Source organism: Python bivittatus, unplaced genomic scaffold (genome assembly GCF_059951505.1).
Source record: "Python bivittatus isolate LINGU-HERP-01145 unplaced genomic scaffold, Pbiv_v1 ctg000410_np1212, whole genome shotgun sequence".
Taxonomy (NCBI): Eukaryota; Metazoa; Chordata; class Lepidosauria; order Squamata; family Pythonidae; genus Python; species Python bivittatus.
Window position 1 is genome coordinate 9,173,871 of NW_028277067.1, and position 14,075 is coordinate 9,187,945.

Sequence of the window (14,075 nt, forward strand, 5' to 3'; positions counted from 1 at the left end):
TAAGTGCTGGGCTTCTATGCATGAATGTCTTTTTGTTTACTTGATTTTAATTGTGACAGGCTCTCATGGGTTTCTTAAAAGATCTTAGTCATAATCCACCCCTTTATTACATTTTTTTCCCATGCTGCCCAAATGAGTAACTGAGAACAAAGGTCCAAAGTTATTCACAAAAAGGCAGTTTCAGGAATAACTCAAAACAGTGTTTGGCAGCTAAAGTTTAATTCTGATATCTGGGTGCTTCAGAATGAGGCTTTCATTGTGCTTCTCAGACATAGTCATCTATTTGTAACTCTGCTTGTTTTCCTGCATCTTCCTCTGTATTATTTCTTCCCCCAACCCCCCAAAAAATTAAATATGTGAAGACAGTGATGATGCTTCTCCTTTAATCCTCTTATTCTAGGCCAAATCTTGCATTAGAACTATTAGCTTTTTTTTTTTAAGTTGCAGTACCCAGGAACCTAAACAAATCACAAACTGAGATCACAACCCAGCCAAAGTTAAACATTTCCAATCCTATTAATGAAATGCAAGAGATTATTTTCACTGTTTTTACCTGCTTTTCACCAATATCCATGAGCCTTGAAAGAGCTTAATTTTATTTGTACTGGGCAAAGATATTTACAGCTGTTTTATTATTTTCAACTTAGTGTCTATGTGATATGCATACACTCACATTCACATTCAGCTTTTTATCAAAGAAATTGATTTTGAAGAAATTCTTCCAAAAATTGTAACCTCCTTAAAACATGCAAATCAAGAATATTTTTATAGTTTAGTTCACAGCATTTAGACATACAGAGAGCTAAGCATTTGGATTTAATGTTCTGGAAATTCTGTCCCATCTCTGAATCTAGACTGTACAAATTTCACTGAATATTGGCTAAGAGCTAGAAAGTTGCTTTTAAAATAAGATAAAATAATGGAAGCTGATATTTTTAGGATTCTGATATCTGCATATAATATACTGACTGAATATTACTATTTTAAAATTAAAATAAAGATTATGTAGTTGAAATTCAAAAGTTGAATTGTACAATGAACCCAAGTTGTCTCAATAGTGATTTCAGGCAAAGAAGTTGCATACAACTGATAATTTCAATAATCTATGGAAAAGTGAATTAAAATTCAATGTAAACATTAGTAATACTTCAAATCTATCTAATGTGTGATGGGAATGAGACACAGCAAGGCGCGGTGCAGGCTTCTGTCTCTTTTCTGGTGTAGCCATGACACAGCATTGAATTCAGAAGCTAAGTATATCAAAACTGCCCCAGTCTTCCTATCCTTAGTTCTTAAAGCATTTGATAGAGTGAGAGATACATTTCTTTAAAAGTTGTTATTGGTAATGGGATTGCTAGATTTAATCAGATACGCTTACCAGCACAAACAATAATTAGATCAGTAATTAATCAATAAGTCACATTAGGAGTTTTCTCAAACATCCATGCTTAGTATAAATATTGAATATCATTTAATAGATCTGCAGATCATTGGTGCATTTTTTGAAATCCACATGGAGATATCATAGAGTTAGAAGGAACCATTTAGGCCACTGAGTTAATTCCCTGCTCAAAGTAAAAATGCAAAGCATCTATGACAGATGGCCATTTATCTTCTGAATAAATCTACCAAAGGAGAATACACCACCTCTCTTGGTAACTGATTCCACTGGCAAAACTGCTTTTACTATTAAGGACTCTTTTAGGGTATTAGCTATCTCATCCAATTCGTGTCACCCACAGATTTGAGAAGCTTTCCTTCCAATTTTTTGTCTTAGTCATCAATAAAAATATTGAAGAGTAGAGAATCCAGAACATAACTTTGTGGCACCATATTACATACCTTTCTCCAATTTGATGAAGATCTTTTGAGTGTTCATTAGCTACCTCTTTAAAGCTAGCTTTGTAGCCATTTAATTGTCATGCCCATACATATCAAACTTATTAATCAGAATGGCATGGGATATTTTGAAAAACGCCTTGCTGAATTTAAAATATATTACATTCTCAGTATTCCCATCTATTAAGAGAGTTATCTGATCAAAAAATGAGATGTTAATCATGCAAAACCTCTAGGCAAACTCATGCTGACTTCTGATGATTGCCTCATTGTTTTCAAGGCACATGCAAATACTTAAAATTTCCCCAAGTATTAATGTTAGACTGACTGCTCTATAGTTCCTGGATCCAGTACAGTTCCTGGAACCTCTTTCCTCCTCCCATACTATATAAAGACTCAACCAAACCATCAGCTAGTACCTGGGATGCAGCTCATCTGGCCTTGGAGATTTCAATTTAGTCGAAGTAGACAGATCTACCCTGGACATGTTTCCCATCATCTTCATGTTTCAGTCCCTCCCCTTCATCTATTTATATTTATATTGTTTATGTTCTTATTGGAGAAGATTGAATCCAAGCAAGAGTTGAGTAGCGTTGCTGTGTGTGCGTGCATGTGTGTACTACCTGTTAGCATTTTGCCATCTTCGCTCTCCAGTTGATGTCCTGACTGATTTCTTTTATTTTGTACATATCTAAGGAAACTATTTTTGATAGTCTTAGCATCTCAGCTCATTCTAAGCTTTCACTTTTCAGGCACCAACTCTACAATTCTGGGCTTTTTGTCAGTATTCTTGCTATATGTGTTCGTTGTTTTAAGAACTTCACTAAGCTTTTTGTGTAGCCACACTGACTTCTTCCTCATTGGAATTGTTTGCAATTGTACTTTTGGTATTTCCTTTTTTAGGAATTCTCCCCATTCTTTCATTCCTTTTTCCCATTAGCTTTACCTGCCATGGAAACTTACCTATCATTAATCTGAATTTATTAAAGCCATTCTGAAATCCAATATATGTATTTAAGAACACAGCTTTAAAGTCCCTTGAAATTGAAGCTTCAGCATTACATGATGACTTTCTGCCAATATTTCTGCTACTTCCACACAGCTAAGTAGCCTTCCCTATTGGTTGATATAAGGCAAAGAAAGATTATCCTTGTATGCCTTCCTCTACCCTCTGCAATTTAATTGAAAATTAAATAAATTTCATGCAATAGCAAGTTTAGAACCTAATTTTCATGAATCACCTTCTATGTTAACATTACATAATAAAGAATCAGAGAAACAGATTCAAGACATTACTACCCTTCAAATATCAGTCCAGGTAGATATTTAAGTGATTATTACAAAAGTTCAGCATCCGTTAAAAAATATGACCCCTTCTGTGCAAGATTAAAACAAGTCTTAAGTCATAGCAATCTCTTCCATGATCATTCCTTGGTAGAATTGCTGCAGTTAAAATGACTATATTTTCTAAAATCCTGTTTTTGTTTTGAACACTATTGATTTATTGCTACTGCTTGGCTTAGTATGTTGCAAGGAATTTTTCTTCATTTTTATATAACTATAACAAATGTAGGATTAGGCAAATGTATCATAAATTCAAAAAGAGACATACTGATGAAAGCTGATACCTGAATAGTGCAGCAAAACTTTTAAGTATGTTGATCTTAATTTCAGGGTACTTCAACTCTGCAGCAGGTAGCAAAATGTCTTGGGTGGCCAGATTTTTCAACTTAGCTAGATGCTTTATATTTGGGGGCGGATGATAGAACATTCCTATTTTTTCTGTGTATTTGAATAGATAAACTATAATGTGATGTGAGCCCTTACTGATGCTTTGGCTAAAATTGTAAATATTTTGGCACTGCTTTAGACTATTTTTTTTTAATTGCATTACAGTGTTAATAGGTTTTTGACATTTTTAGGACTAGTTAGCTTTAAGTTGTGTTTGAGGTGAGGAATAAGATATGTTTAATATTATGATTATTGAGCATAAGCGATCTACCTATGGGAACCGCTTTCCACCTACAGAGTACGTGTGCTAGATCTGTAAAGATGTATGAAGAAACCCATATGCTAAAAATAAAATCCTTTATCTCATTCCTCTGTTATCCCTCTGTTATTTCCTGCTGTTCAATTACCTTCTCTGTTCTTTTGTTCATCTCTTCTTGTTCCCCAAACCTCTTATGCGTTTTCAGACTGGCAAAGGAAGTTGGGGTGAACAGAGTAAGGACTCATTTTAAAAACATATGCAAAATACCCATTCTGTAATTTCCTGAGTCTCTGGCATCAGCATCTATCTGTTCTTTACCAGGCTGATCAAAGGGGGCCACAATTATTATGTGTTTAGTAGTGTAATACTGATGGAAAGTCATTTTACATTCAAAAATTATTGTATTTTCTTGTGCAGCAAGACAATAAAATTGAAACAGATATGACTGCAAGAAATACTTGTCCTGACCAGAATCCCCCCCCCCTGCAAAAAAAGACTTTCACATGCTCATCCATAACAGCTGCATTTTGTGTCAAAATTATCAGACAAACATGTCCTTTCTGAGTGGTTAGAATGTTTGGGAGTATTCCATGACATCCTAGCAGCTCAGTTTACTGGTGGATAGAGGCATTTGCTTTTGGCAGGAAGCAACAGCTGCCAGTTCACTCTGTGACATCACAGCTGCAGAAACAAAGGCAAGCCCTTAAGCTGTTATTTATGTCAGTTTTCAACAGCCTTGTTCTTTAACCTATCCCCAACAATATCACTTAATCTGTTATTTCTCCAGAGTGGTGGCGGTGTCTCGATTCCAGCCATGAAGATGGTCAATCCAGCATCACGGCTGAAGCAAACCCAGCAAGGCAGCCCAGACAAAAGCAAACACATAAAGCAACGCATGGAATACATGCGCATCCAGGGACAACAACAGGTAGTTTATCTGTAGGCCACTTTGCCACTGTTCTGTGAGAGTACTGGGGTGGAGGCAGGATGAGTTAGAAGCTCTTCATTTTGGCACTTGGGCGAAGAAAAGTGGAGTACTCCCAGGAAAATAGTCCTGTCTCTCAGGCTGTGGATGGGTATAAAGAGAGGCACATCTGCATCTATTTTGAATACTGATTCTTAATGGCCCTTCAGATTTGGAATGTGGTTTTAAAATTATATTTGGGGCTCATCTTCCTCCTATGTGGGGTGGTCCACAATAGCTTATCGCTGCAGGAATTTCCAGATGAAGGGATACTTACGCATTTATTAACAGTGACAGTGGAAGTAGAGATGATTCCATTGTCTGCAGGTGTACATACATCAGATGCTAGAGCTCATTCATTTCCCAGATGTATTGTGAGGTCAAAACAGGACTCACTCTTCACCCAAGCTTTAGTCAGTGTTCCTCAGTTGTTAAGGGCCATGTGCATGTATCTTCCAGAAGAGTCACCCAGATTCCAGACAACAACTAGAATTCACCCTTTCAGTATGCCTGGCATACTATAATAACCCAAATTTAGAGGTGGCCTAAGGGGTGCTATTGAAAGGAAAACCTTCTGCAAGAGGTATAAAAAAGTCAACTGACAGCAACTCTGCAATATTTCTTAACTAGAAGGTGAAAAGCAATGGAAAGTTAGAGCAATTACAACAGATGCATAACAATTGCTTGGGGAAAAAACCACATTTTTTAAAGCATGATAGAAATGTACTATATTAACCATTTACACTAAGAAAATATTGAGTAGTGATAACTTTAAAATGAATCCTCCAGATAATCAAGAAGTACAACCAAATACAAGTTCATCTCTCTTTTTTCATGTAAATATAGTTTAGGTCAATTACTACCTATACTTTTGAACAAAATTATTTTATAATTCATTTTACTGGATTAATGATAGATATTTGGGAGGTAATACAAAAATGGATGAATGGTCCCTGAGAGATGCAACTGCGGCAATCTTTTTTTTCCTCAAGGGATCAATAAGAATTCCCACGGAACCTAAGCTTATTGTTCCGGGCATTAATCTTTCATAGATGCTGCAGTTTGTATGCCGGTGCTTTTTTTTCATTGACTTGGAGGTGGAATTTTAACTCTTTGCCTAGTTCTTTGATTCTTATCTGGATTGGTTCCCTTGGGCATAAATTGACATTTATTTATTTTATTTTAATGATTCCATCCTTTAAAACAGTTTTCTCAGGACATCTTCCAACACAATAAAATCACAATTTAAAATCTGTAAAACTAAACAATGATCCGCCAGTCATTCCCCATGGAGAACCCAAACAGAGCTTTTTCCCATGGAGGTATGTGCTATTTATTTAATTAATTTGAAGGAACTTAAAACAAAATACAAAATCCGCTGGCCCCTTTATCTGTTTAAAATTTTTATAATCCAAAATCTTAGTAAGCTTTTTGCTGTAGACTAATGTTTAAATCCTTATGCTTTTTTTCCTGTTCTTTTCCTTTAAACGCACCCCAGGTCGTAGGAGCACTCACTGGGTAGTCTGGTTGCTCTGCTGCTCTGAAGATCTCTTTAGCTTTTAAATAATTGTATTCCAAATATGTTTAAAGAGGTGGAGTAGGGTTGGACCCAATGTCCATTAAGAGCTCTGCTGAGGCTGTAAGCTTGATCTTCCTTCCTTGGCTCCCGGCACTCTTACTCATGAGGTGCCTCCAGAGTCCCTCCTGGTCTTGCAGGCTTCCTCTTGAGGAGCTGCCTTCCAGAGCATACATGGGCAATCTCTTCGGCTTCTTCTTGTTTGGAGAAGCTCCACTGGTCTGGGCTCGTCACCCAGTTGCAGTTCCTGGCCTCAGCATTGTCTCTATGTTTTTGGAGGCATGTCTGTCCACCATTTTCTCCACCGCAAGTAGATAGATTGGTTAAGCAATGTTGTTGCAACATGCAGAATGCATAGATTGGTTAAACGGTGTTGTTGCAACATGCATATGTAAAATATGAATATATTTAAAGCCTGAGAGAGAGAGAGAGAGAGAGAGAGAGAGAGAAACATTCTAGCACTGGAAAGATAAAGAAGACACCAATGGACAATACTCTAAAGCCAATGGGCTATCACTGAGAAGGCCTGCTCTTAGGCCTCAGTACAGGAGGGTATCATCAGAACAAGAGTATACATAGAATAGGGCCTTTGAGGAGGACCACAAGATTCAAACAGAAAGATATGGGAAGAGACATTTCTTCAGATGTTGAGGCTCTAAACTTTGAAGTATTTGGTAGATTAATACCAGCAAATTGAAACATGGACCATCAGAAAGGATGAAGAAAAATTGATGCCTTTGAATTTTGGTGCTGGAGAGAATTGTTGAGAGTATCTTAGACAGCAAGAGGAACAAATAATTCCATCTAGATGAAGTACAGTTCATTGGAAGTAATAAAATGAAGTGAAAGCTTAAATATTACAGACACATAATGTAGAAGCAAGAGTCTTTGGATACGATCCTGATGCTTGGACAAACTGAAGGAAATAGAAAGGAACTCAACAGCAGACAAGATGGCTAGATACTAACACTGATATCACAAGCATTAGCTGATAAGAATTCAAAAAAATCAGTTAGCTTCTTTGCTTCATACCAAACTGTTGTCTATGAATAGTAGGAAGCGATTGAACAAAACAACAATAGCAATGAACCAGCAATTTCAGCTAGGACCTACTAACAACAACAACAAAAAAGTAGCATAGTTATAACAGCCAGTTCCAGTTTTGGGTATCATATTTTGTATTAACTGAAGTTTCACGTTCATTTTCAAGGACAGTACCATGAGATATTGCTGAAGCAAAATTATGTCCATGCTGGACTATAGTTGATTACCAGTCGAAGCTGGTAAAGATCATTTCATGCCACAGAAGACTCTTGATCCTTGGGGAAATGCCAATCCTTCCAGAACAGGTTGGATGTCAGACATCTGAACAGATAAACAATCAGTTTATTGGCCCTGATTAAGCATTTCCACCATCTCCCCTAAATCTAAAAGTAGAAGAAATAGAGGTGCATGCCATCAGGATACTGATGGCACTCTACTATGCATCTGAAAATGATTTTCAGTGGTTTCATAGTGGTAAACAGTACGGGGGCTGAAAGGGAAGCCTCAAGGAATCCCTCATATAAACGTCATGGGGTTGGTTGAGCAGATATCCCTCATTGCCACCTTCTGATTATGACTAATTCAATATGAGCAGAACCACCACAAAGAAAAATCACCCACAACTGACTGAGAAAGAGGTAGGCAAGTAATCTAAACTGTGGAAGTATGACAAATGGTATTTTTATGAGAATGTCTTATTGTTACTGTTGTTATTACCATGATTCTGTCTTTCCCACAGCTACGAACATTTACAGTATATTGCATGCCTTTATAACAGCTGTGTTAATCTTTTGCAATGAAAACAATAGATGTTATGTGACTTGTCTAACTTGCAGCCGCATATAACAATTTTAATTCTTCTATATCAATGCCCCAGATTTCTCTCACAACTACGTAGGCAGTGAGGTTTAGTTTTTCTCATAGTAGAGGCAGTCCCAAGGAAAATTCCTCCCCAACAACGTAATTAGAAATAGGAAAACAAAAACCTCCCATTCACAGCATTAGAAACTTGTTTTTTCCATCTCTAAATGCAGCATACAAGGGATTTCTATTGGGACTGCAGTTGGGAAGTAAAATCCCTTTTTGATTGGAGCTTGATTCCTGGTGAAATCATGGATACATCCATGTAATTTTCTTGGCAACAATATGGAGCTGATTTATCACTGTCTTCTTCCAGGGTTTTTTTTTTTAAAGTTTTTTTAAATCTTCCCAATCTAAGATCTAAACTTCTCCTGCCCATGTTATGATTCTGATGGCAAGGAGGGCCCTAAGATTAAATTTTAGAAATTTCCAAATGAAAATCCAATGCACCCAATGAATACAATATTTATGCAGACACTTCTGTTCAGCATTAACATGTGCCTTTTCTATTTGAACATTAAATAATTGACTACCATGTTTAACAGTTATAGATATGCAATGCACAGAGACAGTTTTTGGTTCACTATTCACTGTTTGTCCAAACTTCTTGCCACCCTATTGTCCAAGTACATTAGTAATGGTTGGGGTCTTAATGGTTTGGTCAGTTCAGTTCAGCTGGGTTCACATGCTTCTGTGTTCTTGCTGATGCTAACAGTGTACCCAGTGGTTTGCCAACTTTCTGAGGCCACAAAGCAAGGTAACAACCACCATTTTTCCACCCCTTAAGCCACAACATATCTTCCTGTTTCTCCTCCCTCCCACCCACCCACCCTTTGTTCCTGGAGACTTGACTCAACCCTCCTTTCCAAAAATCCTATCCTTCTCCCCTTCTTCTTGGTCCCTAAGCACATTTGATTTGCTAGCGCTTTCGCCAGAATTCTCTGCTGCTCCTGTCTTCTTTTTCTGTCATGTGTAAGGATATCAAAGACCATGGACACCTGCTTTCCCATGTTCCTAATGCCTTCCTGAAGGACGCTCTGTTTTGCTCATTTGGCAAGCTCTCCTTCTGCCCCCAAGCATGAGAGAGTGGATGGATAGCTGTGAATTTGGCTGTCTTCTTGTGGCTCTTTGAACTGTTTTGCCATTTCCTTTCCAGATGTATTAGAATGTCTCAGAATGCCTAGGCAGCATTCTAGGAGTTGTAATCCCAGTGTATCTGGAGGATATCAGATTGAGGAAAGGTGGTCTATTATGAGACGTAGTTTGTGAGCAAAACGGGTCTATGTACCCCTCTTCCTCAATTTTTTTCTGCATAGCTCCCTTCACCCTGTATCTCTGCATCCCAATATTTTTATTTATTTATTTATTTATACTAATTGCAATGTGAACCTCCTTGCCAGAAAGCACAGGTGCTGTTTGCCTATCTGGTGGCTGTGGAACATTTCTAAAGTGTGCTTTCTCCAAAACAATTTATGTGGATCATGTGTAGATGCTTTGCATCAGTAGAAACTTGCCTTATGTCACCAAGCTAGCTGTGACACAAAATTTGAAATGGCAAATGGGCTGAATTTTGCAGGTGATGAAGCCAAAGATTTAGAAGTCTCCCCTGGCAAAAATGTTGTTGTCTACAAAGAATATGTTACATCAGAATCCTCCCTCTTTGTTCCTTTTAACTCAGATGGCCACAGAGAGAGGTGAAGCTTATAGTGATACAATTGGAACTAATAGGTAAATGTGTTTCCCCACTGTGTGATATCTTTGGAGGAGGATTGTGGGATCTCATTTCCGGAATGTCACAACTAGAACCTGCCTAGATTAGAATCTTTGAGATAAGAGGGCTTCTTTGCAATACTTCAAGTCATATATCCAGTCTCACATACATTTCAGTGAGAACATTACAAATATGAGAAGTCTTATTGCATGTTGTTGATTTAGAGAAAGGGTATGATAAACAGGCTGAAATCATAGAATCTTTTGTGTTAATATGGAATCGAAGGTTCAGTTGTTGAATGCTATGAGAGGATATCATGGAAATCAAACATGTGTGAAAACAAATGGAATGCTTAGTAAATGGTTCAGCACTGAGCAGGGAGTAAGACAAGGGTGTGTGATGTTCCCTTGGTTGTTTAATGTATATATGGATAAATGTATAAAGAATATTAGTGGTGACCTTAGATGCTGATTGGGGATGAATGTGTGCATACTTCAGAATGCAGACAATGCTATGCCATTGGCTAAGAATCAGAATAATTTGCAGGGAGCATTAGATCAGATTGCATGATACAACAAGAAGTGTGGATCAGCAAATTGATGTATCAAAGACCGAGGCACTTGTGTTTGACAGGGAAAATAGAGTGAATGATTGCAAGTTATATATAAATTGTGAAAAACTAGAGCAAGTAAATGACTATAGGTATCTTGGTAGAATATTTACTAAAGATGGGGAAATGAATAGAGAAAATGTCCAAACACAGATAGAAAAATACTGGGTAGTCTACGGTCTGTTGTGAGGAATGAATAGTGAAATAAATGCAAAGGTCATGTATAAAAGTGTGCTTCTGCCCACCTTGTTATATGGAGGTGAGAAGTTGGGTGTTATGGGAATTGGGGTACTTAAAAAGTTTATGTGGTCAAACAAGAAGAGATGGGACAAGAATGAATGAGTACTGAACGAATAGCAATACAAAAGTGAGCGACCAGTATGAAAGAAGGATATTGAGGTAGTTTGGTCATATAAAAAGAATGAATGAGGACGGAATTTCAAAGCAAATATATGAAGGAAGTGAGAATGAGTTGAGAGGAATGGAATAAGTGAGAATGTCAAGTTAGAAGTTTATAGAACAAAGGCAGTGTATGAAGGTGTATGGACATGTTGGAAGCAATGATGATTTGCAAGGATAGAATGGTAAAGAGAGATATAGTGAATAGTGTTGGTAAATTAGATATAGCTACAGTTGCATATAAATCTTTAGGCGCCTGTCATCAAACTGTGTTTCAATGAACCTCTGAGTGAACAGAAGTTGACACAACTGCTGTGTGCTACAGATTTAAACATGAATCTTTCTGCAAATTTGAATGCATACTTAATATTTACATGCAGTTGCTTACAGATTCAAAATAAGAAAACAGTGAGTATAGCAGGTAGAAAAGTTGGGCACCCTTTCAGTCAGTACTTTGTAGCTTTTTCTTTGGCAAAAAATAACAGCTTCCAAACATTTCTTGTAGCTAGTTAAGCATCTTTGTTTTCTTTTGAATTTTCCCCCACTCCTCTTTGTAGAACTTTTCTAGCTCAGAAATATTGTTAGGTTTCCTTGATCACGCTGCATGTCTGAGACTCCCCACAGATTTTCAGTAATATTCATACCTGGAAACTGTGAAGCCGATCCCAAACCTTTATTTTTTCTTTTCTTTAAATACTTCGTAGTCAATATATTTCAGCTCACTGTTTTGGATATTTCAGTGAGACAATGGTACCAAACATACTTCCAACATGCAGTGCATAAAGGAAACCCAAGAATATTTCTGAGCTAGAAGACTTCTGCAAGGAATAGTGGGGGAAAATCCAAAAGGAAGAATAGAAAGATTCTTAGCTGACAAGAGCAAAGAAATAACTTTTTACAACACCCAAAGCTAACAAGTAAACGACTGAGTTCCAAAGAAAGAAAATTCAAACTAAAATAATTCTGATACAAAGAAATTATCCAAAATGTTTAAATTGAAACAAAAACAACTGAAGGAAAAAAGCAAAAATATAAAGAACTATAAAACATTTAAACTGGCTAGGAAGCTAAAATTTAATAGACTGTTTAATATTATGCATGTGCATAACAACAACAAAAAGGAAAAGAAAGGAAGACATTATAAGAAGTTAAGAAATCAAAGAGGACTATGTTTGAAGTCCTCTTTGATTTCTTAACTTCTTATAATGTCTTCCTTTTATTTTTACAGTCTATGTTTGGTAAAAATAAGAATAGTATAAGCTCTATCTTAATGACAGTTTTCTTATTTTGCATCTGTAAACAGCTATACATAAAGAGTAAGCATACAGTAATACTTGCAGAAATATGTTGTGTTTAACTTTGTACCACATGACAGCTTCTGTTCACGTGGGGATTCTTGAACCATATCCTTTGATCAGGGGCACTTATACTTTTGCATGCAACTTATTTTCTTTTCTTTCCCCTTATCTCACACCTTTAATTTTGTGGGCTTAATATTTCTTATTCCTTTTCTGCATTTTGCATAATGTTTCTTATCTTGGAGAGGAACAGCATGACAGATACGTATGCTGTCACCAGAGCTGTGAGTGAATGGATTAGTCTAGCTAGTCATTACTTGCACTGGGTTTTATCTTTCGGCCTCCTTCCAGCTATCTTCCGGGCAAGTAGATTTCTGTCTGCTTTGCTAATATATTTAGTGTAAATTCCACAACAAATCCCCATGACAAGTGATTTTATTTCGTGTGTATTCAACTATAGAGGATAAAATCATGTGGAAACAATTCTTTATGGGATTACAAAATGGGCAGGTCTAAGATCCTTAAAATTCACTCAAGTAATGATTACAAAAGAAGCCTGCTTATTTATAAATGGTTTATATTTTATTATCACTCACCTTTTGCTATTTTTCCTTCCTTTTGTACCCCATCTTTACCCACTGTCAAACTGAGAACCTCTGTACAAACATTCCAAGATTTAGCATTAAAAATAAAAAGAGCTTTCCTCCCTGCATGTCAGATCCAAATTTTAGCCTGCATATTGATGATATTCTCCAAAACAAAATGATACCTTTTAATCTCTAATTGAGCAACCAAAAACAGTTCCTTAGGGCCTACATTTGTTAAACAGCACCTCTGCAAAAACCAGCATTCCCTTCCTCCTTTGTGCTATTCCTCATTTTTTCCTTACTTGCTTCTGCTAAAGGATAGTGTTGTTCTAACGTGTCCATGGCCACAAACTAAATATTTTAATTCTTGTCCTTCCCCATTCCCCTAACCCTCCCCCCTCTTTTTCCAACCTGCCTGTGTATTTGTATTTTCCCACCTGTCTTCTCTTTCACCTCCTTCGTTCTCCTTTACGTCCTCTAACAATCACTCCTTGCCCTTGTTCAGTAAACCTGTTAACAACTCATCTTGTACTCATGTTTTTGTCAAGCAGACCTTTTGCCTTAGGTTTGCCAGTGCTCCAGCTTCTAACAGAAATGTTCCTAATTAGCCCCCACTCTATCTCTTTCTTTCTCAGTTTCCTTCTATTTTGTTCTCTCCTTTGAGAAGAAAATATTTGCTTTTCCCTTGGCCATTTCCCTTTTCTCCCACTCTCCTTCTTCTTTTCCCTGAATCTTGCTTTTCTTTCTAGGCCGCTAGATCAACCAAGGACTCTGGCACGGGGAATGAGACTTCCAGCCCAGTCTCAGAGAAACCTACTTCGGGCAGGACCTCCATCCCGGTTCTGACTTCCTTTGGGTCACGGAACTCCTCCATTTCATTCTAGAAGCTCCTTTGCCAAATTCTCCTTTGATGGTTTTTCCTACCTACTGTAATGGGGGTGGGGTGGGGTGGGGTGGGGGTGGTCTGGGGAGGGCTTGTGTCTCTCTGTTTCCTCCTCCCAGCTCTTCCTGAGGCACCTAGGAAAGGTCTCCCCCTCCCTTAAACGTTTCAGCATTACATCAAAATGGCCAATTTTGGGCTCACTCCTCCTCCAGAATGGCCAATGCTCATACTACACTTGATCTTAGCCAAAAGGGTCACTTTGGGCATCTCAGTGTGTTCTAGAATGGCTAGTTGACTGTTCCCCCTCCTCATT

General features: G+C 37.4%; 1 protein-coding gene across 1 annotated transcript in view; it reads left to right on the forward strand.

Annotated features, from left to right (window-relative positions):
* Positions 1-13,806, forward strand: part of SRCIN1 (SRC kinase signaling inhibitor 1) — a 237,664-nt gene extending 223,858 nt beyond the window's left edge. Inside the window, exons 21-22 of the mRNA XM_088143286.1 lie at positions 4,617-4,757; positions 13,629-13,806. Coding sequence (XP_087999412.1) covers positions 4,617-4,757; positions 13,629-13,763 — 276 coding nt within the window. The 3' untranslated portion in view covers positions 13,764-13,806. The remainder of the gene's footprint in view (positions 1-4,616; positions 4,758-13,628) is intronic.
* Positions 13,807-14,075: the final 269 nt, after the last annotated feature.